This window comes from Onychomys torridus, chromosome 5 (genome assembly GCF_903995425.1).
Source record: "Onychomys torridus chromosome 5, mOncTor1.1, whole genome shotgun sequence".
Classification (NCBI taxonomy): Eukaryota; Metazoa; Chordata; class Mammalia; order Rodentia; family Cricetidae; genus Onychomys; species Onychomys torridus.
The window spans coordinates 81524091-81547901 of NC_050447.1; the positions used below are offsets into that span (position 1 = coordinate 81524091).

Genomic DNA, 23811 nt, shown 5'->3' on the forward strand with positions numbered 1-23811 from the left:
TTATCTCGACCACTGCCAGCAGTCTACAGAGGATATATCATTGTGGATTTCTGGGGACCTCTCGAGCACTCTGCCTATTCCTGTTCTCATGTGGTCTTCATTTATCACGGTCTGTTATTCCTTGTTCTCCCTTTCTGTTCTTGATCCAGCTGGGATCTCCTGCTCCCCTAAGCTTTCTTTCCCTCAAAAGAAATATATTACTTCTTAATCTTAACTAACTTACACTAGGAGCAAACTCTCTATAGGGCTACCCTAAACCTATATTTATAAACCTCACTTAAGTTCACTTAAGTCCCACTTAAGCCTACATCTTACCTAAGTCTTAGTTACATTCAATAGGTCCTGCACTATATTGCTACATTCTACCTTCCTTATTTTTTTTTAATAGATACAAGAGAGAGAAAGGGAGAGAGATCCTAATGCTGCAGCTTTGTGGTGTTTCTTTCCTTCACCGTCTAGTCTATACACGCGAGAATAAAATACTGTTGCCTTCATTTATCAATTCCTTATCAGCATGCCTACACTCACAATGGCCCCTACAATCCTTTCGCCAAGCCCTAGGGATTGTTTTCTTTTTTATCTTTTTCTTTGTCTCTTTCAGGCACCACCTGTGGGGGACCAGCCCCCACACTTATTTACCCCACCTACTCTTGAGGATGGAGAGATAAGAGACTTAGTTAGAAATAGGGAGGAGAGAAACAGAGAGAAAACACAAGATAGACCCAGGTGGGCCTGGATCCTCATCCACTGGCCCAGAACTTTATTCCAAAGGTCTATTTATAACAATGTCAAGGGGTGGAGCAAAAGACCTCCCCCTTACAAACACCTGGTACCCAGGCCTGTGGTCCAACCAACCTCTTATGCAGTCCTGTTCGGTACAGCCACAAGGAAACCTAGTGGACTCCAACACCAGCCCCTCTTCTACACTTTTTCATAGAAAAATCTACTCTTCCAAGATGATAATTTATCATCTTTCCATGATTCTATGATGAACTTAAGTAATACCTTGCTTCAATTTATTATACAATGGTACTGCAAATCATTTTATTCACTTACACTTTGTTCTCTAGACCCACTGCCTTAGAATAAATTCTAAAACGTAAAGTCAACTGTTCTGGGAATTTTGTCACCGGCTGCTGGCCAATTGAGAGGAGTGTTTTGGTTCAAGAGGTGGGGTTTTCATTGGGGATGGATGTGACCAAGGGAGAAGCAGTCTTTTTGAGCAAGGAGCAAGTGACAGCGGGTGTAAGTGGTGGCTTGTGACTTGGTTCAGGTTCCCCTTTTATTCTTTAATATTTGTAAATGGATTTTGTTTGATAATAAATGGTAAAGAAGTCATTTATCAATCAATAGGCTAGGAATGTAGCTTAGTGTCAAAATGCTTGCTTAGCATGTAAGAGGCCTGAGTTCAGTCTCCAGTATTGAGAAACCACAACGTTAAAACCAGATATAGTGGCATACATCTACAAACGCAGCACTAGTGTGGTGTAGCAAGAGTTCATGGTTCTTTTTGGCTACATAACAACTTTGAGGTCAACCTAAGCTGTATAAACCCTGTGTTACTATACCTTCTCCTAAAAAACTCCACATAAAAACATAGACAATTTTTCTTTTGAAAGCACTAAGTCAATATATAATCACCTTAGTAAAACAGGGTGCTTTTTTTGTAGTTTTGTTTATGGATTAGTATTCTTTTGTGGTATTAATGGTATAAAGGGTTAATTTGTTGTTTTTTATATTTAGCATTTTAAAAATTATTACTCAGAAATGAACTTATTTCTCTCTCTATATATATATGAATGAACTGTATCTACCAAGGTCTTGGTAGTGGCAAGATGTATTTGCATAAGTATTTTAAGAATCAGCTCTGGATCATATTACAGTTTAGTCATTTTGTTTATGCATAATTGTTTATACTGTTTCAGCAAAGATAAAGAGAACAGTAGCTGACAGTTCCATTTTAAAGATCTAAGGAGTTTTAAGGACCTTTGAAGATCCAAGAATGACTATTTTCTTTGTTTTTTTCTTCTTTTCTTGGTGCTAGGATTGGATCCAGTCAAACAAGCATTCTGCCACAGACCCCAAAATGCCCCCCTTTTTCCAAGGCCCCTTTTAATGGGGGAAAAGAACAACATTATTCATTTCTAGCCCATCTGAGAAGAGCTATCAAATTTGATCTAATGTAAATTAACAACAAAAAAAGTTAAATTAAATAATTTAAATAAGTGAAATAGAATGTCTAAAGTTGGCACTTACCTGCCATTATTCTTACCTCTATTCAGAGTAACTTTGGAAAGGCCAAAATCTGTCAGCTTAATATGACCCTCATTGGAAATAAGCATATTGTCCGGTTTCAAATCCCTGAACATATAAAAGGCAAACAGATACTGAAAAAGTAGTTTTGCTGTTTAAATATCAGATGGGGTGGGGGGAATTACAAAAGGAAACATAATTATTTTCTTTAAAATAGAAGACCTCATGAGTGGCTCAGTAAAGTCCAGAAAACAGCTCTCAAGACCATCATCTATTACATATCAGAATCTATAAGAAATTTGTATGATTCAATACTAGATTCTGTTTGGCATTATTTTTAGATATCTTATCCACCAGCCAGCCAGTTCACATTTATATCCACCCCTTTAAAGTAAGGTATGGTTAAGCTTTAACAGAGCAGAGCGTTTCTCTGAACAGAGAAGGACGTGCGCATCAGCTGAGACCACAAAGTCTCACTTTTGTATGATGGTATGGAAGTGGAAAGAGATGAATAATCTTCATATTAAAATGTCATGTTTATGTTCAAAGCAACATTTAACAAAATACAGGGAGATTAAACAAGAGCCAATGTGTGGTGATGTTTTGTTTGTGACCTAACAAACTTTGCTTAAAGAGCAGAGTGCAGAGCTAAGCCACTAGTTAGCCAGAGGCCAGGCAGTGGTGGCACACACCTTTGATCCCCCACACTAGAGAAGCAGAGGCAGATGGATCTCTGTGAGTTCAAGGCCACCCTGGGCTACACAAGATTGATCCAGTCTAAAAGAGAAACAGAGCCTGGCAGTGGTGGCACACGCTTTTGAATATAGTACTTGGGATCTCACACCTTTAATCCCATCACTAGGAGGTGGAGACGGGAAGTGATATGGCTGAGCAAAGAAGGAATATAAAGCAGAGGAGACAGGAGCTCAGTTCCCTTTCAGGCTGAGGATTCAGGAAAGGTAAGAAGTCTCTCTACTGGCTGGCTCCATTACTGATCTTTCAGAATTTACCCCGATATCTGGCTCTGGGTTTTTATTAAGACCAATAGGACTCGTGCTTCACCAACGCTCTATTTAAATGCATATTACAGCTGAGCTGTAGCTAAAGTAGAAATACAAGCAAGTAGTTTCTGCACATATTAAAGATTCAAACACAATACATTTTAAGCAATAATATACAGAAAAGTCAGTTTTTTTACCTGTGGATGATTCCATGTCTATGCAGGTAGTCTAAAGCCAATGCTACTTCAGAAATATATTTTATAGCCATCTCTTCATCAAAATAACCATATATATGTAGGAGAGACTTGACATCTCCACCAATAAGATATTCCATTACCTATCAAAATGAATTTAAAAACAATATACTTGAAATATATAATATTTGGGGAATTAGTTTTATTTTTTAGAATGATTACACAATAAAACATTTTTTATTATCACTCATTGCCCTGAACTTACCATTTTTCTGCTTCAGCTTTCTAAGTGCTGGCATGATAGGCATGCATCACCAATCCTGGCTTCTCATATTATTTTTCTGGCTAAAAACTGAACTGGTCAGTTTGAACAAATACCAGAATTACATAAAAGTTCAAAGACTATTAGAATTACTTCCCATTTGCCAACATCTCAGTTCACAAATTTTTAGCATGCGGCCAGATTTGGCTTCTTTTTCTCCTCCACACAGATATTTTAACGTTAATATTACAAATTGTGCTGGCTAGTTTTTAAGTTAACTTGACACAATCTAGAGTCATCTGACAGGAGTGACCTCATTTGAGAAATGCCTCCATGAGACCGAGCTGTAGCCGGGCGGTGGTAGCGCACGCCTGTAATCCCAGTACTCGGGAGGCAGAGGCAGGTGGATCTCTGTGAGTTCGAGGCCAGCCTGGTCTATAGAGCAAGTTCCAAGGACAGGCACCAAAGCTACAGAGAAACCCTGTCTCGAAAAACCAATAAATAAACAAACAAATAAAAAGATAAAATAAGAAATGTTAAAAACAAAGCCAAACCAGACTGAGCTGTAGGCAAGCCTGTAGGGCATTTTCTTAATTAATGATTGATGTAGAAGGACCCAGTCCATTGTGGGTGGTGCCACCTCTGGGCTGGTGGTCCTGGCTACTATAAGAAAGCAGGCTGAGCAAGTTGATGAGGAACAAAGCAGTAAGCAGCACTCCTCCATAGCGTCTGCATCAGCTCCTATCTCCAGGTTCCAGCTTCCTTCAAAGAACTGACTCAGGATACATAAGCCAAAAAACCCCTTCTTTCCTCCACAAGTTGCTTTTGGTTATGATGTTCATTATAGTATTAGAAACCCTAAGACATATATTAATATCTACACTCTAATAAGTTCATATAATTATTTTATATGAATGCATTTTGTTTAGATTAAGCTTTTTAATTTAAAAATTACAGTAACCTCAGCAAACTTGGAATTAATATGTAACTTTATTTCTTTTGAGATGGGGTCTTAATATGCTTTTCAAGCTAGTCTTGAACTCCTGAGTTACAGACCCTTTTGCCTTGATTTCTTTTATAGCTGTAATCACCTGGCTAGTTCATTAGTTTTTGCTGACAAAGTTTAGAAGTTAATGAACTGTACTGGAAGCTTCTGTTCTAAGACAGTATTCCTCTGTATTCCTGATGGCTAGTGTCGCAATCCTCCAGCCTTTACCTCTCAAGTCTGAGACTACAGGCTCATTCTGTGACACCTGATGTCATTAGACTCACCATCAATTGCCGAATAAGGCACCCTTACATAAGCAAAGAGCAATAAAATTCTACTATGTAGTATGTTTATATTTCTATGACCATCCCAATATTGTCCTTTATAGCTCCCCTCCCATTCACGAGCCATAAAACAAGGGATTTTATTGTTATCTCTCTCTAGATTCCTCTAATCTGGAGCAAATTTTCAGTGTGCGTATTTCATGATAGAAACAATGTTGAAGAAAACAGGCATGTTTACAGAAGGAAGCCTTTTAATTTGAGGCTATTTGATTACTTCCTCATGATCTGATTCATGTTATGAATATTTGGCATAAGTATAGAGGTGATACAGTCCTTTTTGGTGATGGCTGCCAGAGGAGACTAATAATTAGATGAGTTTGAGTTTTTGTTTTCTTTTTGAGCACCCCCTCTCCAACCCCCAACCTGGGGACTAATCCCTGGGCCTTGTGGATATCAGACAAGCACTCTACCACCGAGCTATCTCTTCAGGCCCCTGGATCTTTAATAAACCCGAGATAGTGTTGCCATTGTTTGTCTATAGACCACATTTTGAGTATCAAGATCTAAGCCAGTAAGAAAGTTAGATAGGTAAGACATGTCTATTATCAAATGTCTAGAATAAATGAAAACAGAACTGGAGATATAGCTTAGTGGCAGGATTCTCCCCTAGCATGTGTAGGGCCCTGGGTTTGGGGCTCAGGACCACATATAAACAATAAATCAAAAAACAAACAAATGAAAGAAATAAAAATATTATAGCTGTTTAATTATTACAGCAATTTTAGAGTGAAAACAAAAAGCAATCTATGTTGAGCAATCACACCTACCACTCACCTACTGGTTAACAGGATTGGAAGCTACTGGCTGCCAACAAGTTAAGTCAGGGTCAATCACAGAGACACAGTCATGGTTTTTACAGACAGACACGTAAAACAGGATGCTGTAAAGGCATTTAGAGGCCTCAGGAAGAATTAAAGGATTTAGTAGAAGCAGGCAAGCATAGAGATAGCTTACCAACCCCGGGATCATGTCTGGCTTGAGACCCATCTGCATCTAGCTGCATGTACATCCCCTCTCCAAACAAAGCAGTTAGGTCACCCTGACTTATACCTCCCTAGCAGTCCTTATTAACTCTTCCTTTGTGGCTAAAGACACCTTGAAACTTACCCTGAAACCAGAGGTGGAGGACCAGTCCAGTCTACACTGGTGCAGTAAGACAATCCATGCTCTAAACATGAAATTTTATGGGAAAACCTCTATGTATGACCTTATGCCTATGCATAATTGGGCATGTATATAATTAAAATCAGATGATCCACAGGAAAGGGCATACATAGGAGGCAAAGTTTACATAACCCAAGCTTATCAATCAAACAGAAAACTACCTATACCCCTCTCCTAGAAATCAACTCCTCCTCTTCTTGGAAGCCGTAGGCAAGTAAACAGGTGCTCTGGAGCAAATTTCTCAGCGTCTGCTATTCTTTTTCGGGTATCTATACTGCTCATTCACTGTGCCTTTGAATGAAACTTTGCTATTTGTGTGTGTTTCTATTCTCGGAGCAAGATGTCGACAACCTGGAAACATACGGTCCAGGCTGGTAACAAGACAACTTTCTCACCTTCTTTGGACACAGCATTCAAGGATATTACCTTTTTTTTTCTGTGAAGAGCCAGATAATAAACACTTTGGGATTTGTGGGATTCTATTACAACTATTTCACTCTGGTACTGTAACACTGCTGAAGATGTAGTTAACAAACAAAAGGATGTGGTTAGGTAAAACTTTACTTACTGTCTGAAATTCAAATTTCACTATAATTTTCAAGTATCAGAAAAAGTTTTTCTTGGTGTTATAAATGTGTGTTCACAGGGGCCAGAGGACATTAGGAATACTATTCTATCCCTGTCTTTATCTTCTGTGACAAGGTCTCTCACTGAATGTGGAGCCAGTATGGTGGGCAGCAAGTCTTAGTGATATTTGTGTTTTTGTGACACTTATAGCACTGGTATTATCTATGATCACACTCAGGTTATTGTGGCCTCCAGGAATTTGAACTCAGGTTCTCATGGATGTGCAGCAAGAACTCTTACCACCTGAGCTATCCCAAATTCCAAAAGTAGTCTATAAATTGTTTTCTCAATGTCCTCCCCCAGCAAGCCCCTCCCTACCCCCCCGCACCTTTTTTAAAGCAGAGTCTTCTGTATCCAGGGTGGCCTCAAACTTGTTTGAACGACTAATCCTCCTGCTTCCTCCACCTCTGTGCTGGAATTAAATGTGCATACCACCACACATGTATTTGGTGCTGGGGACTGAACCCAGGGCTTAAAAAAAAAAGGAATGCAAATGCTCTTCTTAGCTCATAACAGGCAGACTCGGTCATGAGTCACAGTGGTGTGCAGCCACTGGCTTAGAGGACGGAAAGTCAGTTTCTCTTCTATTTGGTATTCATTTTCTTATAGTGAATCACCCAAAGAACAGAATGCTATTTCACACTGTTTTATAACCTAGAGATATTTGAAGGTGCTCTCCTTAGCCTTACTGATTTCTCTCTCTCTCTCTCTCTCTCTCTCTCTCTCTCTCTCTCTCTCTCTCTCTCTCTCTCTCTCTCTCTCTCTCTCTCTCTCTCTCTCTCTCAGGCAGGTCTTTTATATAGCTTAGGCTGGCCTAGAACTTGCAATGTTCTTGCTTCTACCTTCCAAGTGCTGAGATTGTAGACCTGTGCCATCTTGCACAGCTTTTAGCTTTGCTTTGGAGCTTAGCTTTCCCAGACAAACTTGCATCCTCATACCAAAATTATTTCCCTAGTAACATCAGGTATCAGCGTCATCAGTAGAGCTCATCACAATCCAATACTGAAATTTACTAGACTTAAGGAAACAGGACCAGACAAAGACCTGAAACAATTTCATCAACAACATACTCATCTAAGAAATGATCAAATTCATGATTAAATAACAGAATTCTATGCTGTCAAAAGGATACTACTGCCATTAGAGAAAAACAGTCAGAACTCACTGTATGATCCTGTTTACCATTCATTTGAACTGTGGCTTGTTAAGACAACAAAAATGCCTTGTTTGTAAATAAAAAAGTGCTCAGGACTCTATGTCACAAAACCTTCTTTCTTTCTAAAATTCCTGGCTATCTTTTAGATCTTTGTACCACTAAATATACTTGAAGATTTACTAAGATTGAAAGTGGACTAAATCATCCGGTACCAGACCAGTTTTTAGACCAGGTATCATTTTTATAACTCACCTAAAGTATTCTTTAGATGAGATTAACATTTAAATCAGTAGACTTTGATAAAGCATATTTTCCCCTCATAATGTCAATAGCCTTCAAACAAGGAGAGAAGACTAAAATTCTCAAAGTAAAGGGAAATTTGCCTTTAGATGGCAGCATTAATACTTCATCAGTCTAGAGTAACAATCTACCTTGTAGTTTTGATTTGCCAATTAAGAGTTGAATGATTGGATTCCTTAAAACAAATCCCTCTCTCTGTGTCTCTACATAGATACAAACACATCCTATTGCTTCTTTTTCTTTGGAAAACTCACTAAAACAACATGTAAGTTGGTCAAGGTCATTAAACCAGTAAGTAGGAAAGTGAGAATTTAAATGCAAGTATGCTAAACACAGAAACAATGCTCTTCGATCTCTGGGTTCACTGGCTGCTGAGTACACAGTATAAAGGTGTTTACTCACCAAGTAGACGTTGCTTGCTGACTGCAGTGAGTAATACAGATGAACAACGAAAGGGCTTTTGCTCAGGGCCAGTGCATCTCTCTCAGCTTGTACCTGATGAGTCATATTTTTATTGATCATGTCTGCTTTTTTGACAACCTATAATAGATAACATGACAACAGACACATTTACCCTCTTTCTTATTACTAAGTATTCAGAAGTTTCAAAGTTGTCATCATAAAAACAACAAGAGAGATAAAATTTATATATGTCATTTAGATTTGACCAACATTAGGAAATTGCCAGAAAAATATCTCAGATGGTAAAACAAAGAAGAAAACATTGTTTTTAAGATAACACTGCTTGCCTTGGAATTAAACAGCAAAAGTACCATGTACTTGAGAAAGAAAAGGAATTAAAACACTTTCTGACTGATCTGTATGTTTGTAGGAAAGCTTTATTATAACAAGGTCAAAGATAATAATGTTCCTAATAAGCCCACCCAATAAGCAGGGAGCTGGTTAGATAAATATTAATATATGTTTATATGTATTCATTTTAGCTCCTCATTCTTTAACAGAGAGGACTAGAGTAAAAATGTCAGGGACTGGTAAGATGGTCTGGTGGTTAAGGGTATGTATTATTCTGCAAGAAGATCCAAGTTCACTTCCCAGTACCAACGTCAGAAAGCTCATAACTGCCTCTGACTCCAGTTGCAGGGGATCTATAACACCTTGACCTCTACAGGCATCCACATACGTAGTACACACTCACATACATATACATATGATTATTCTTTGATAGAAGGGATTAGAGTAAAAATATTGGGGGCTGGAGGGACGGCTGATTGGCTTAAAGTATTTGTTGCTCTTATGGAAGACCTGAGTTTGGTCCCCAGCACCCATGTGGTGTCTCACAACCATCTGTAACTCTAGTTCCAGGGAATCCAACATCCTTTTGTTGCCTCCCTAGGTACCAGGTCATACACGTAAAGAAATTGAAAAAAATAAATTTGTAAATGTTGGAAGTCTATTTACCTCAGGAATGATGAGAGCTGGTCATGGAGGTACTTGCCTGTAAGATCAGCATTTAGGAGGCTGAGGCAAGCCTGGACCACAGAGCAAGACTCTAATTTCAAAAATACAAAACAAAACAAAATACAATTCTGAAATATTCTCAAATGCTGCCTTATACAACAATCTGAGCTCTATCCCCATCCTTACGCTCTTAGACTGGCCTTCAATTGACTCTGTAGCTGAGGATGCCCTTCAATTCCCAATCCTCCCTCCCACACCTCACAAGTGTTGGCAGTACAGGTGTGTGCCATCACCTCTGGCCAAACCACACCTTTTAAGTTTCAAGGTAATTGATATAAAAACAAAATTATACATTAAAATTGGAGCATTAGATAAAATAGTAACATTGGGATCATATAATTTTCAAAGAATTAATGAAAGTATTAAAAAACCTATTGGGATCAATGCTTATTACCATTATTTAAAACAAGCATTCATTAAAGTTTGTAATAAAATGACTAGTACATGATAAATTCTAGCCTTACCTCCTTTCCTTAAGAAAACCAAGGGGAGGGCTAGTGATACAGATCAGTGGTAGAGCACTTGCCTAACATGGGTAAAGACCTCAGGTCTGTCTGTCCTTCCTAGCACTGTAGACATAAAGCAAGCCTACAACATGATTCTGCCTGTCATCTTTCTGGATTGGCAGAAGCTCCAAGAAGGCATGTTTGTTTTGTTTACCATTATATCCCAGATCCAAATATATTTATTTATTGGACAGATTAATTGGTGTTTTTAGATCACCAATGAATGATTGCTTGAGGTGTTATAGAAGGAAAAGCAGTTAAGAAGGAACTAGAATAAACACGGCTTTGAGTGATCAGTCAGCTGTCTGGGTGTTGCTAGAACACAGGTTATGTGGAAAACACAGTGGAGATCTCGGGCCAAAAATTGGGAGTATGACTGACTTTCTAAGTACTCTGGATTTTGGCCTGCAACCTAAGGATGGATTAAAAATAAAAATAATGATTCTACTTAAGGGACTGTTCCAATCAACTAGGTATACAAACGAAGGCCTGAGGACCTCAGACCACCAGGCAAGTAAGAAAAGAAAAAAATAAGACGCAAAAGACTATGCATTGTATTTCTGTGAAATGTCCAGAAAAGGCAACCATGCAGAGACATTGAGTTGGGGCACAGGGAATGCTGGTACAGGCCTGTAATCCCAGCACTTGGTAGAAGGAGCTAGGAGCATCAGTAGTTTAAAACCAGCCAGCCTCAGCTATATCATAAGTCTAAGACTATTTGGGACAAATTTGGGTCAAAGAGAGAGACAGAGAGGAAAGAGAGGAGAGAAAGGTTAGCAGTTATCTGCTGAGGTATTAAAAGAGGTACTACGAATAGGCAGAAGAGGTCATTTCCTGTGTTATGGAATTATCCTTAAAGTTGGATTGTGATGATTATTACACAACTATTTAATTTACTAAAATCATCATTGAACTGCACTTTTATAAACAAATTAAGTGAGGAAAAATGAGGGCCTGAACATAGCTATTCATTTGGGAATGGAAATTAAAAATAAATAATGTCTTCCAGAGGGAGACCAGGAACATTAAAAGATATGTTGAAATATAAGAAGTTAAAATGCCTCAAGTTTGTAGCCTAAAGAGTAGAAATGACATTGGTGCTATTAAACGAAGAGAAGGCTACAGAAGTGACAGCCTTCAGGCAGTCGGCTGAAGAGGACTGCTTACCCCGGATGTGCTATTCACCAAGCACTGCACACCAGAAATCTGAACCTGTCAATAGTCCGCTTTCCTTTGTTATTTTCACTGGTTACCGAAATGTGAGTTACCTGAAACTTCGGGAGTGCTGAGAACCAAGAGTGAAGAGAACAATTTTAAGTGCATTTGGATGCTTATAAGATTACATATTGATAATGAAGGCTGGATTTAGGACATACTCCTTTTTACTTGCTCTATAAATGAACTTAAAATCTAGATATCACGTTGGAAAATTTGAAAAGCAAAAATGAGGTTTAATGAGATTTTTTTTGTTTTTTTTCCCCGAGAGATAGAGTTGCTCTGTGTAGCTTTGGAGACTGGCCTCGAACTCACAGAGATCCGCCTGCCTCTGCTTCCCGAGTGCTGGGATTAAAGGCCTGCGCCACCACCACCGCCCGGCTTTAATGAGGTCTTTTGGTTGTAGAGCACTTGGTCCTGCCTATTAGTCTATTACCAAATGGATGGAATAAAAACATAACCTGAAAGTGGCTATTACAAGCTTAATGAAAGTACCAAACTTAATCCTGGCCAAAAAAAACAAAACAAAACAAAACAAGTCCAGATGACACATAAAGTAAACAACAGTATAATTAAACATTTCACAACAATAAATCTCAGAACAAAAAAAAAATACATAATGCAGCTTTCTCTTGGTAAGAGTGGGACTTGAAATTAGTGTCTACGAACCAATCATCTTTGTGATAGCAAAATTCCGTACGTCAAAGCAAACCAGGAAAACCTAATCAACAGGTACTTAAGGCCTTTCGGATTTTGAAACGACTCAGGAATCATGGCTGTGGCTTCAAGTCTCTTCATGTCTAGCCTCAGTTTTCTCATTAGTTAACACTGGCCAGGACAAAGTTGGACACGTTTTGCTATTTTCACTGAGTAGTGACTTAGGATACAGGAAAGAAGGGCAAGGTAGGGAAAGGGCAAACACCTGCTTACTGCAGTCAGCCCAAACGCAGCAGTCAGCACGCAGGACTGTGCAGGCTAATGCAAGCAGGGCCATCCAGCTTAGTGCTGCAGCAGCCCCAGAGCCTGTCCAACAGCGCAGGAAGGAGGTCAGTAGGGGAGGACCGTCTGAGAGCCTCTGCCTTCTCGACTTCCTACCTTCACTGCGTACAACTTGCCGCCTTTCTGCCCCAGGTACACTTTCCCGAATGCACCGCGGCTAATGGGCTTCACTATGGTGAACTCCTCAATGGAGGGTGGTCTTGGCACCGGGATTGTATTCACGCACTCCCCTGTCGCCGCGCCTCCTTCTGTCTCCTCACTCCCCGAAGTGGACTCCATAGCTGGCCAGTTCGCACCGCAGCCCGCGACTCCCGCCAACTAGATTCAAAAGAAGCTTCGCCCACGCCCGGCGCCTCCCGTGACGTCACCGCGCGGCGGCGCCCCGGCGGCTCGCTTTAAGTAGGCATCGATGGGCGGGGCCGGCGGGGCGCTGGGCGGGGCTCCAGCCGCGTTCCGGGTCGGCCGGCTCCACCGTGGGTGCCCAGCCTGTGTGTGACGGGGTGGCGCTGTTGCTGGCCAACGAGCGGAGGGGCTGTTCAGATTTTAATGCGGATCGAGTCCGGTGGGGTCCTTCCAGGTCCCAGCCAAGATCTGCACTTCTCCCTCCCTCCGCGTGAGCTAGGAACGGGGCCGACTGTTAAGTAAAGCAATGGCTAGGGAGGAGGTGTGGAAGCTAGCGAAGTCACAGAATGTGGAGAACCTGGGTGAGCGGGAAGCGCGGTTGACCCCGTACTGAATTCAGAAACGGACTAGGAGCGACTAGAAGACCGTCCAGTTTATTGTGGAAAACAAAACAAAACAAAACAAACAAATCAACAACCCCCATAGTGAAAAACAACCGGGAAGAGGCAGAAGGCTGACGACGGGGGTGGGGTGAGCGGGGGGGGGGGGGCGGTCACTTGCTCCGGAAGTACTGTTTCGTGAGCCTCTGGTCTTCCGGGGCAGATGTCGTCGTAGCAGCTGTAGGGAGGGGAAGCCATTTTTTGTTTCTGGGAAGAGTAAGGAAGAAACCGGGAGAAAAGCGAGGGGGGAGTAAAGAGAAAATAGAAGGGCTCAGCCCCTTTCCGCTGAACCGAAGATAGGAAGCAGTTTCGGCTGGTGGGTAAGGTCCCGAGGGCCCAGAGATGTTTTCCCTGTCGAGCACTGTGCAGCCCCAGGTGAGCCCAGCGTTTAGTCGTTTTCCTGCGGCCCTTTTGCGACTGTGTTCCGGATGCTGTCGTAGAATCAGTTTTTCTGGAGCAAAGTAGTGAGGGAAGCGACGACCCCAGTGTGAGTCGCGGGCTGAAAGTAGATCGGAGGACAATGCTAGGAGTATGACCTGAGGGTTGGCAACCAAGCGTAAGAGGGCAGAGGCGTGATCTTACAGTGGCGGAGACCATAGCTTATCCGATGGTTTGCACGGAATTTCTGTTAAGAGAATTCAGGCATTGTTTAGGGTTGTACATTCTGAGATGGCTTGTGAAGTCTACGCGAGAGGTAAAGAGGACATGTAATGTTCTTTCCCTCTTCCTCTTTCTGAAACACCCTTTTTTCCTTCAAGCAAAATTTAACTCAAACATACCCTGATAATTTGAATAGCCATCATATTTTTTTTTTTTCTGGCCAGAATTAACTCGTGTACATTTCTGAGTCATCAGATTCTTACTATTAAAAACTTTAAAAATTGATTTATATTCCATATTTTGGATACTTTTTCAGTATAACAAATTGTGTTAATGTTTTTTCCTTGATTCATTAATTTTTTTTTTTTTTTTGGATGATAACAGACAATGGTTTTTAAGAACATTCAGATTCAGGCCGTTTTAATTGATTAGTTAATTTGTTTTATTTTACATTTTTTGTTTTGGGGGTTTTTGTTTGTTTATCGAGACAGGGTTTCTCTGTAGCTTTGGAGCCTGTCCTGGAATTTTGTTTGGAGACCAGGCTGGCCTTGAACTCACAGAGATCCGCCTGCCTCTGCCTCCCAAGTGCTGGGATTAAAGGCATGCGCCACCACCGCCCAGCTTATTTTACTTTTTGGGGCGAGGTCTCACTGTGTATCTTTGCTGGCCTGGAACTCGATATGTAGTCCATGCTGGTCTGGAACTCAGGTTAGCCTGCTTCAAAAGTACTGGGATCAATAGCTCCCACCACCACCTTACCAGCTGTACCCTCAACTTATCTTAATATGATTATTCCAGCCAGGCTTGGTGCAGGCCTTTAATTTCTCGACTTGGGAGGCAGAGGCAGGCAGAGAGTCTAGACAAGCTTACATAGTGAGAACTTGTCTCAAAACACCAACCAAAAAAGAAAAAAAAAATTCTTTAATTCTTTTTACTCCCCTTGCTTTTTTGTGTTTCTATGATATTGGCTGACTAATAGAGAATGAAATTATTTAGCTGCTGCTTGGGTGGTAAGAGAACATAGCATATGTGGATTCCTACTAGTGGCTGGAATGACAGATGAACAGTAAACAGGAATTTCAGGCAGACAGAAAAATATAAAGCATAAAAAGTCCTGTGAACAAGAAAAGGAAGGCCAGTGTGTCAGGAGCGTAGTGGAGGGGAAGTTAGAGAGAGCCTCAGGACAGTTAAGGGAGTTGATTGGTTTCTGTGACCAGATTTTCATTTGTAGGCTTTCTCTGGCATCTTGATGTGTGGAAAATGCGAGAGGGCAAAATTGGAAGTGTTAACCATTTAAGGATCCTGTTGCCCTAACCCAGGAAAGGGATGCTGTCCCAATGAAGTGATGTCAGTAATTATGGAAAATAAGTGGATGTGTCTAATTCCAGACTTGAGGGAGGGGGCAAGAGGATTAGGAATTGGCAGCCAACTTGTCCCAGGTGGAAAAAATAGAATTTCACCTGGTTTTAAGTGTGGGAGATGATGGAGAGCGATGTTCTGTTTTGGTCAGCTTGGTACAGGATAATGGCTGTTTTCTAAGATGACAATGTCTGGGGAAGTTGTAGTGATTGAAAAAGCAGTCTGATAGGACTGTTGAATATAATATTAATTTCTATCAAGAAGACATGAGGAATAATTTACTATCATGGAGTAGAAGACATAAAATGGTAGAAGAGGAAGAGAGAGCGAGGCAGGAAACCCACTCTGGGGACAGCATTAGTCTGTCCCTAGGGACAGGACTTCCATGACCTAAACACTTGTTCCTTTGGGACATAAAACTGGATCTCCCTGTGTAACGCAGAGCAATTGGCTTGTCATAATGTGCTGTCTTCTAGCTAAACACCTCCTACTTACTGCTGTTATAATGGAAACTGAGCTCAGCATGAATTTTAAAGGGAATATGCCTTCAAATCACAGCAAGATACAATAATGGCTAATTTTTATGTCACAGAGACTAAATTATTTAAATTATGAGGCTTGGTATATACTCAGAACCCATTATTTTATTCATTCAACAAAACACCTCTTTATTATTCCCTGTATACACTCTTTTTAAGATTTATTTATTTATAATTATACAGAAGCGAGTGCCAGATCTCATTACAGATGGTTGTGAACCACAATGTGGGTTCTGGGAATTGAACTCATGACCTCTGGAAGAGCAGTCGGTGCTCTTAACCTCTGAGCCACCTCTCCAGTCCCCTGTATACACTCTTATGTTGGAATGCAACATTGAATACTAAAATAGAAAAAAAAATTGAGTTTATCTTTTAATTGGATAATATGATACTTAAATCATATTAATTTGATTAATATTAATCATTAATAAAAGAAATACTTAATTTTTTGGTCTTCCTGGTGACAAGCTTCTGTTAAATTCTGAGAATTTCTTGAGTTATTAGTAATCATAAGCCCTCATGGATTACATCTGTGTTCGTCCTAATGAGGTCACCTGAATCTGCAAATAACCTCAGAGTGGGACTAGTCAGACCAGATAATTTCAGCATGCTGTAATTCCCCCATCTTCATAGTAACTCCTATGTGGAAGAGGGTTACATTATATCCCCAGAGAGGATGTCCTCCATTAGGTGTTCTTTCCAGGCCTGTCCAGTGTACTACTTTTTGTTCATTTCTGTTTCTTGTTATAGATGGGTAAATGTAAATAAAGTGTTTTCATGTGTTCTTTGAGCCATTCCTAATCCAGAAAGCGAAGGAACACGTAATGAAGGGAGGTGATAAAGAACCAAACTGGAGAAGATATTCAGGTTCTTCAGGTTTTAGATTTTAAGCAGAAGAGTGATCTCACAGACTTTAATATGATCACTTTCATCTCGTGCTGGGAATGTGCTACAGCTGGGTAAGGGCAGGATTTAGGACAAGATGGTGGCAGTGGAGAAGTACAAAATCAGAAAAGTCAGGTATGGATTTTTGCTTTGAATGTTGGTGAAGTATTCTGTGAAAGTGACTTTTATTTTGCTACTTCCCTCATGGTAATCCTCTCCAGCTTTTCATTTACTTTAAAACTGTGTTGATAAATATTGCCCTGTTAGTGTGCATGCATTTGTCAAATTATTTCTTTAGATTAAATTTCTAGAAAGTAGACTTTGGAGGGTGAAAATAGATGTATTTCAAATTAATTAATTGTTGTGACATGTTCACTGAGTAGTCCTGGCTGTCCTTGAACTCTATGTAGACCAAACTAAGCTAGAACTTACAGAGATCTGCCTGTCTCTTCCTCCCCAGTGCTGGAATAAAAAGTATATTCCACCATTCCTGTCTTCTTACTTATCCAGAATAGTATCATGAAAGAATAAACCAATTTTCTTTCTACCTTTGGTAAATGAGAATGCATAATTTTTAATGTCTAGTTTTTTGTTTTGTTTTTTTGCATGTGTATGTGTGTTTACTCTGTCTGTGCCAGTCTTTTTGGGTATGTGTTTGAGTGTTTGGTGCTGGGTCTCATACCTAGACCATCCTCCATGCTGAGCATAGCTCTCCCCCTGTGGTGTATGTTTAACTTTTAGCAGATCCTAAATCCTGACGAGAAAAAAGATTGTTTCTGTTATTTTTTTTTTAAACATGCCGCTTAATTTGAACTTTGACCTTCCTTTTTCTAGGTTACAGTTCCTCTTAGTCATCTCATCAATGCCTTCCATTCACCAAAAACCGGATCTGTTTCTGTCAATACATCTGTTTCTCAAAAACATCATCGAGATACAGTTCCTGAGCAGGATACTCCCAGTAGTGAGGTAATAGTTACCTGAACAGTTTTTTGGTTTTTTGTGACTGGGTTTCTCTGTGTAGCTTTGGAACCTTTCCTGGAACTCACTCTGTAGACCTGTAGAACTGGCTGGCCTTGAACTCACAGAGATCCACCTGCCTCTGCCTCCTGAGTACTGGGATTAAAGGTGTGCTGCACCACCACCACCACCACCACCACCACCACCACCACCACATGAGAAAGCTTTTTGATATGGTGAATTTTAATCATATTTGGTCATTTAGACATTTGTACCAATGCTTTCTGCTTTTGGCTTAATGTTTGTAATTAAAGGTAATTAATTCTGGCTTTTGTTGTATGTATTAAAAGTATTAGTTTATTTGATTATTGTTTTAAAATATGTATATGACATTGTATTTGGTATGTACCTCCCATATTACTCTTGTTGATACCAATTAGTTTTTCTTCTTTTTAAATAAAAAGCCTTAAAATATTTTTAGTTATTCATTTTTATTTTGTGTATATTAATTTTTACATGTATGTATATTTGTGTACCACATACATCCTAGTGTCCATGGAGGTTAGAAGAGGGTGTCAAATCTATAGAGAGCAAGTTCTAGGACAGCAGGGCTACATAGAGAAACCCTGTCTTGAAACAAACAAAAAACCAAAAGCAATAGAGTATGAATACTTGAAAGTAAGATCTGTAAGTTAGGAAACTATACTTTCAGTATTTATATAATCATAAAGTCAGTGATGTTCAAGAATACAGTAAGCTGTAAACCTAAGAACCTTTTCTATTTATAAATTTAATTAATAAGGTAGTTCAGAATATACTTTTTCTTAAAAAAATATAAAGTTTTCAAAAAAACCCTTGTAATCTGTAAATGCCCAGTGTTCTTAGTTTCAGTATCAGGAGCTATGGCAGAGGAGGACAATAGAGAAAAATAGAAAAGAAGCTTGTTTGAGGTGGTGATGGTCATGGGTCAGAATCTTGAACTCAAGGACCTCCTGCTAGGATTGCATGTGCGCCCCAGCATACCTGGCATGATGAAACATTTTGATTAAATGGAAAGTTTTTCTTCTCTTCTCATCTTTGTACTTTCTTTTACCCTATTCGTCCAGTTTTCTTGTTCCTTTTTCTAACTATGCCATTACTTTTCTTCTCTTTTGATGACCTTGCTCTCCAATCACACAGTCCAAGAAAACCTTACTATTGAAAATACTGTAAAGTTGAATTTATAAGTTAAGCATAGTAAGAGATTAATAGCAACTAATAATAAAAGAATAATTATTATTACAATGAAAGTTACATCAATGTTATCTCGCTTAAAATAGTCTGATTTACTGTAAACCCCCCCCCCCCCAGCAAATAATTATTCTTAGGAATGGCAGATGATAGTTAGGTTGGCACTAGATCACAGCGCTTTATATATGGAGCGGGAAAACAATGTAAAGCCTTCACCTCATTGAGAATCATAATGTTTAAGTAACTGGTGCTTTTGTTTACAGTGAGAAATGCTTTTTCTATAATGAAATGTCATCTATTTAGGGATAGTATTAGGAATTTTTTTTTTTTTTTTTTTTTGTCAAACCCATTAATGAACTAGTAAAACTAGAACCATTAGAATGTTTGTATTAACTTATTTTAATAATTAATAAATCAGTGCACTTTTATATTTTAAAAAATCCTTATTGTTTTTGATAAGTAACCTTTAACTGTTTAGCTAATGTTAATTTGGCTGATTTGTCTTTATAGCCTGTACTTAATTTAAGGGACCTTGGATTATCTGAATTAAAAATTGGACAGATTGATCAACTGGTAGAAAATTTACTTCCTGGATTTTATAAAGACAAAAGAGTTTCTTCCCATTGGCATACATCTCATGTCTCAGCACAGTCCTTCTTTGAAAATAAATATGGTATGTTACTTATTGTCATTTCTAACTTATTGATAATGATTATAATGTATTATTAGCATTTACTATGGGCCAGTTCTTTTTTGAGGTAGGGTTTTTTTTTTTTAACTGCTATGTTAGATTTCTAGAAAAATTTTAAAGTACAGAGAATTTCTCTGTACTCTTTGGATTCCCGTAATATTGACATCAGAGTTTGCTCATGCTATGAGCATTTTACCACTGAGCTACATATCCAGTCCATGAATGTCTTTTATATGGTACTCCATGGGATTGAACCCATGACCTCACTGAGGCTAGGCAGGTATTCTCCTTGTTGTACTGAGTTACATCTTTAACCCTTTTGTTATTTTCCGTTTTGAGCCAGGGTTTTGACAAGTTATCCAGGCAGGCCTGAAATTTGGAGTTTTCCTGCCTCAACCTCCTGAAGAGCTGGGATTATAGGCCTGTGTCACATTTGTGTATGTTTCTTTGTGTAGCTCTGGCTGTTCTGGAATTCACTACATAGTCCAGGCTGGCCTCGAATTCAAGCGATCCACTTGCCTTTGCCTCCTAGGTGCTGGGATTAAGTTAAAGCCATGGGCTACCAGCCTAGAGTCTTTTTAAAATATCAAGGCTGGAAAGATGACTCAAAGATTAAGAGTACTGGCTTCTCTTCCAAAGATTCTGAGTTCTATTCCCAGCAGCTACATGGTGGCTCATGACCATTTGTAATGAGATCTGGTGCCCTCTTCTGCCAAGCAGGCATATTCAGGCAGAACACTGTATATATAATAAAAGAAAATTTTCAAAATACCTGTTTCATATTGATGGAAGAAAAGTTTTAAAAATCAGTATACATTGTAGGAGTCCAAGAATAAAAGAAGACTAAAAAAGAATATGAAGAGTGAGGAAAAAGTAGAACAATGTAATGTTTGAGGGCTTAGCCTAACAAGCTCTTATTTAGACTTCCTAAAGTGTTTGTCCCGTAGCAAATCTTGAGGTTACATTGTTTAATGTTTTAATACTCCTATTCTTCTTTTCTAACCTGCATTACAACAATTTAAGATTCTTCATGCTATGAGGTACTTGCTCCACGTGGGCAGACAGAAATATTACAAGTGAGTTTCTTAGAAGAAATTTTTGAAAAATGCCTTAAGTCTAACTAGGACATATAAACAAATAACAATCATTGAGGAGTTGGGACTGGGAGTATGTAGTTCAGTGATACTGTATAGCCTTGTGTTGAAAGCCTGGTTATCAAAGAAAATGCTTTTATACTTTGCCTTTTTTTTTTTTTTTTTTGAGACAGGGTCTCTGTATGCAGCTCTGGCTGTCCTGCAATTCACTATGTAGACCAGTCTGGCCTTGAACTCACAGAGTTCCACCTGCCTCTGCCTCCAGAGCTCTGGATTAAAGACAACTGCCAACATACCTGGCTTTACTCTAGATACTTTTAAGTCAGATTAGAAGCTGTGTTTCCAGTGCTCTATGATATCATTAGAGCTTTGAAATGGTTTTAAGCAATATCAAGTCTTTATCACTGTATCTTTTTGTTTGTTTGTTTGTTTGGGTTTTTTTTTTTTTTGAGACAGGGTTTCTCTGTGTAGCTTTGCATCTTTCCTGGAACTCGTTTTGGAGACCAGGCTGGCCTCCAACTCACAGAGATTCGCCTGCCTCTGCCTCCCGAGTGCTGGGATTACAGGCGTGCACCACCACTGCCCAGCGCCACTGTATCTTTTTAATAAAAACGATTGTTTTTCTTGTTTTTACCTCTGCAATAATCACATGCCAGAGAAAAATAGTAATCTAACATAAGTGATAGTGAAATGTGGAACTGTAAGATATAAAGTAGTTAATGCATCAAATGTCTTTATAAAAATGTTTATACTATGGACAAATACTATGTGAAACTCATGTTTTATGATTTTCCTTGCTTTATAAATTTATATTTTATACAATTTTTCATATGTTTTTGCTTTGGCTTGACAATTAGACAACAACTTCTTCCTTCCTTCTAGGTCACTTAGATATGTTCAGTACACTACGCTCCTCTAGCTTGTACAGACAACATCCAAAAACTCTTCGAAGCATTTGTTCAGATCTTCAGTATTTTCCAGGTATGAAACAACTCTATTTATTTGAAAAACTTGATAGGTATATTTAATAAGACACGTTTTTGTTAATGGTGGTAATTAAATATGTATTCATAGTATAGTGGACTTAAAGGTATTTGGAATTACTAAATCAGTTAGTTTTGTATTTTGTTTTATTATTATTAAGAAGTTTTCTATTCATTTTACATACCAACCACAGATCTCTGTCCTCCTGCCTCCCCTCCAACCACCTCCTGTTCTCAACTCCTCCAAGACAAGGTCTCCCATGGGAATTCAGCAGAGGCTAGTACATTCAGTTGAGGCAGGTCCAAGCCCCTCCTCACTGCACCAAGGCTGCTCAAGGTGTCCTACCAGAGGCCGGGGGTCCAAAAAGCCTGCTCATAGTTCTGTATTTTTTGAGAGAGGTTTCATTGTGTTAACCTAGATTGGCTTGTAACTTGTAGTCTTCCTCAGCCTCTTATGTCTTAGAGGTTGCAGGTATGTGCCACCATGCCTAGCTTTCTTTATGAACTTTTGAAAAAAAATTTCATATTTTATACGTATTGTTGTTCCACCTGCATGTATGTCTGTGCTCCATGCATGTCTGGTTTTCTCTGAGGCCAGAAAAGGGCATCAGTTCTCCTGAACTGGAGTTCCCAATGGCTGTGAGCCACCTTGTAGATGCTAGGAATTGAGCCCAGGTTATAAGAGCAGCCAGCCCTGGTAACTGCTTAGCACTCTCTCTAGTCCTCTTTATAAACTCTGAGCTACAAGGTAATAATAGAAGCTCTGTGTGAGTGCTAAGTACCAAGGTAAATCAGGCATAGAGAACTCATCTGTACCTATTTCAGAATAATTAAGTAAGCATGTTTATTTATTGCCCTCACATTAAAAAAAAAACCATTGAAATGACAAAAAAATTAAAGTAAGGCAAACAAATTGGAGAACGTGAGTGTTTTCATTAATACGCAGAAATATGAGGACTTTAAATAAAGCCTTAAAGTAGGTGATGCCAAATTGATAGCATTGTTTGCTACTGTCATGCAACTTAGGCTGGTCAGTCCTTCTCAGCCTGTGGGTCATGACTTCTTTGGAGGTCACCTATCAGATATCCTGCATATCAGATAGTTACAATTCATAACAATGGTAAAATTACAGTTAGGAAGAAGCAGTGCAGTAATTTTATGGTTAGGGTTATCACAACATGAGGAAATGTTTTAAAGAGTCGCAGCATTAGGAAGGTTGAGAAGCACTGGGCTAGAGTGTCATAAATGATGGGGATGCTTGCATTTCTAGTCGAATTAAGAAAAATATCAACTGGGAAGGAGAGGACTTACTTGGCTGACCGGTCCTACTCACAGTCCATCATTGAGGCAAATCAGGACAACTCTGCTCTCTTTCTTATGTAACTCAGCATCACTTGCCCAGTGGTGACAGCATCCCCTGGTGGGCTGGACCCTCCCATCAGTCGTCAAGCCAGTACCTGAGGACTTGCCTCCAGGCCAACATTCTCTCATTGGAGGATCTCTTTCCAGCTGTCACATTTACAAAACACTAGCTAGTACAGGCTTGTTGATGCAATAAACACTTGAAAGATTGCCAGAAATGAGCCAATCATAGAATAATATAGGAGTTAATGTCTAGGCTACATTTAGCAACAAACACTTTTTCTTGTAAGAACTCTCTGTGTGTGTTTGGGGGGAATCTACTTTTAGAGATTTTTGGTTTGAGCATTGATGTGAAAGAAAAGCAACTTTACTTTGGTTTTGAATCATGTATAAACTTGTCTTCACATAATTTGTGATTTATAGTTTAGTATATTATTGCTTTGTTAATATTGAGGAAACAGACTTGGTATGAGTTCCGACCACTTTATTCTTATTTACAAATAGAAATGGTCTGCTGGGCGGTGGTGGCGGCACATGCCTTTAGAACCAGCACTTGGGAGGCAGAGCCAGGTGGATCTCTGTGAGTTTGAGGCCAGCCTGGTCTACAGAGCCAGATCCAGGACAGGCACCAAAACTACACAGAGAAACCCTGTCTCAGATAGATAGATAGGTAGATAGATAGATAGATAGATAGATAGATAGGCACCAAAACTACACAGAGAAACCCTGTCTCAAATAGATAGATAGATAGATAGATAGATAGATAGATAGATAGATAGATAGATAACAAATAAAATAAAATAAATTGATTGCGTGGTCTACAGAGCCAGATCCAGGACAG

General features: G+C 39.3%; 2 protein-coding genes across 3 annotated transcripts in view; one reads left to right on the plus strand and one right to left on the minus strand.

The window, feature by feature from the left end:
• Nucleotides 1-12821, minus strand: part of Mastl (microtubule associated serine/threonine kinase like) — a 38343-nt gene extending 25522 nt beyond the window's left edge. Inside the window, exons 1-4 of the mRNA XM_036186885.1 lie at nt 12585-12821; nt 8692-8829; nt 3452-3591; nt 2273-2361 (exon numbers count right to left, since the gene is read on the minus strand). Of these exons, the coding sequence (XP_036042778.1) occupies nt 2273-2361; nt 3452-3591; nt 8692-8829; nt 12585-12767 (550 nt within the window). The 5' untranslated portion in view covers nt 12768-12821. The remainder of the gene's footprint in view (nt 1-2272; nt 2362-3451; nt 3592-8691; nt 8830-12584) is intronic.
• Nucleotides 12822-12974: 153 nt separating this feature from the next.
• The window catches only part of Yme1l1 (YME1 like 1 ATPase), a 39965-nt gene continuing 29128 nt past the window's right edge, over nt 12975-23811 (plus strand). Inside the window, exons 1-4 of one of the 2 annotated variants that reach the window (XM_036187139.1) lie at nt 12975-13192; nt 17488-17619; nt 19351-19513; nt 21508-21606. In XM_036187139.1, the coding sequence (XP_036043032.1) occupies nt 13178-13192; nt 17488-17619; nt 19351-19513; nt 21508-21606 (409 nt within the window). In that variant the 5' untranslated portion in view covers nt 12975-13177. Of the gene's footprint in view, nt 13193-13421; nt 13646-17487; nt 17620-19350; nt 19514-21507; nt 21607-23811 lie in introns of those variants that run through there. The other variant, XM_036187138.1, reaches the window with a different exon arrangement.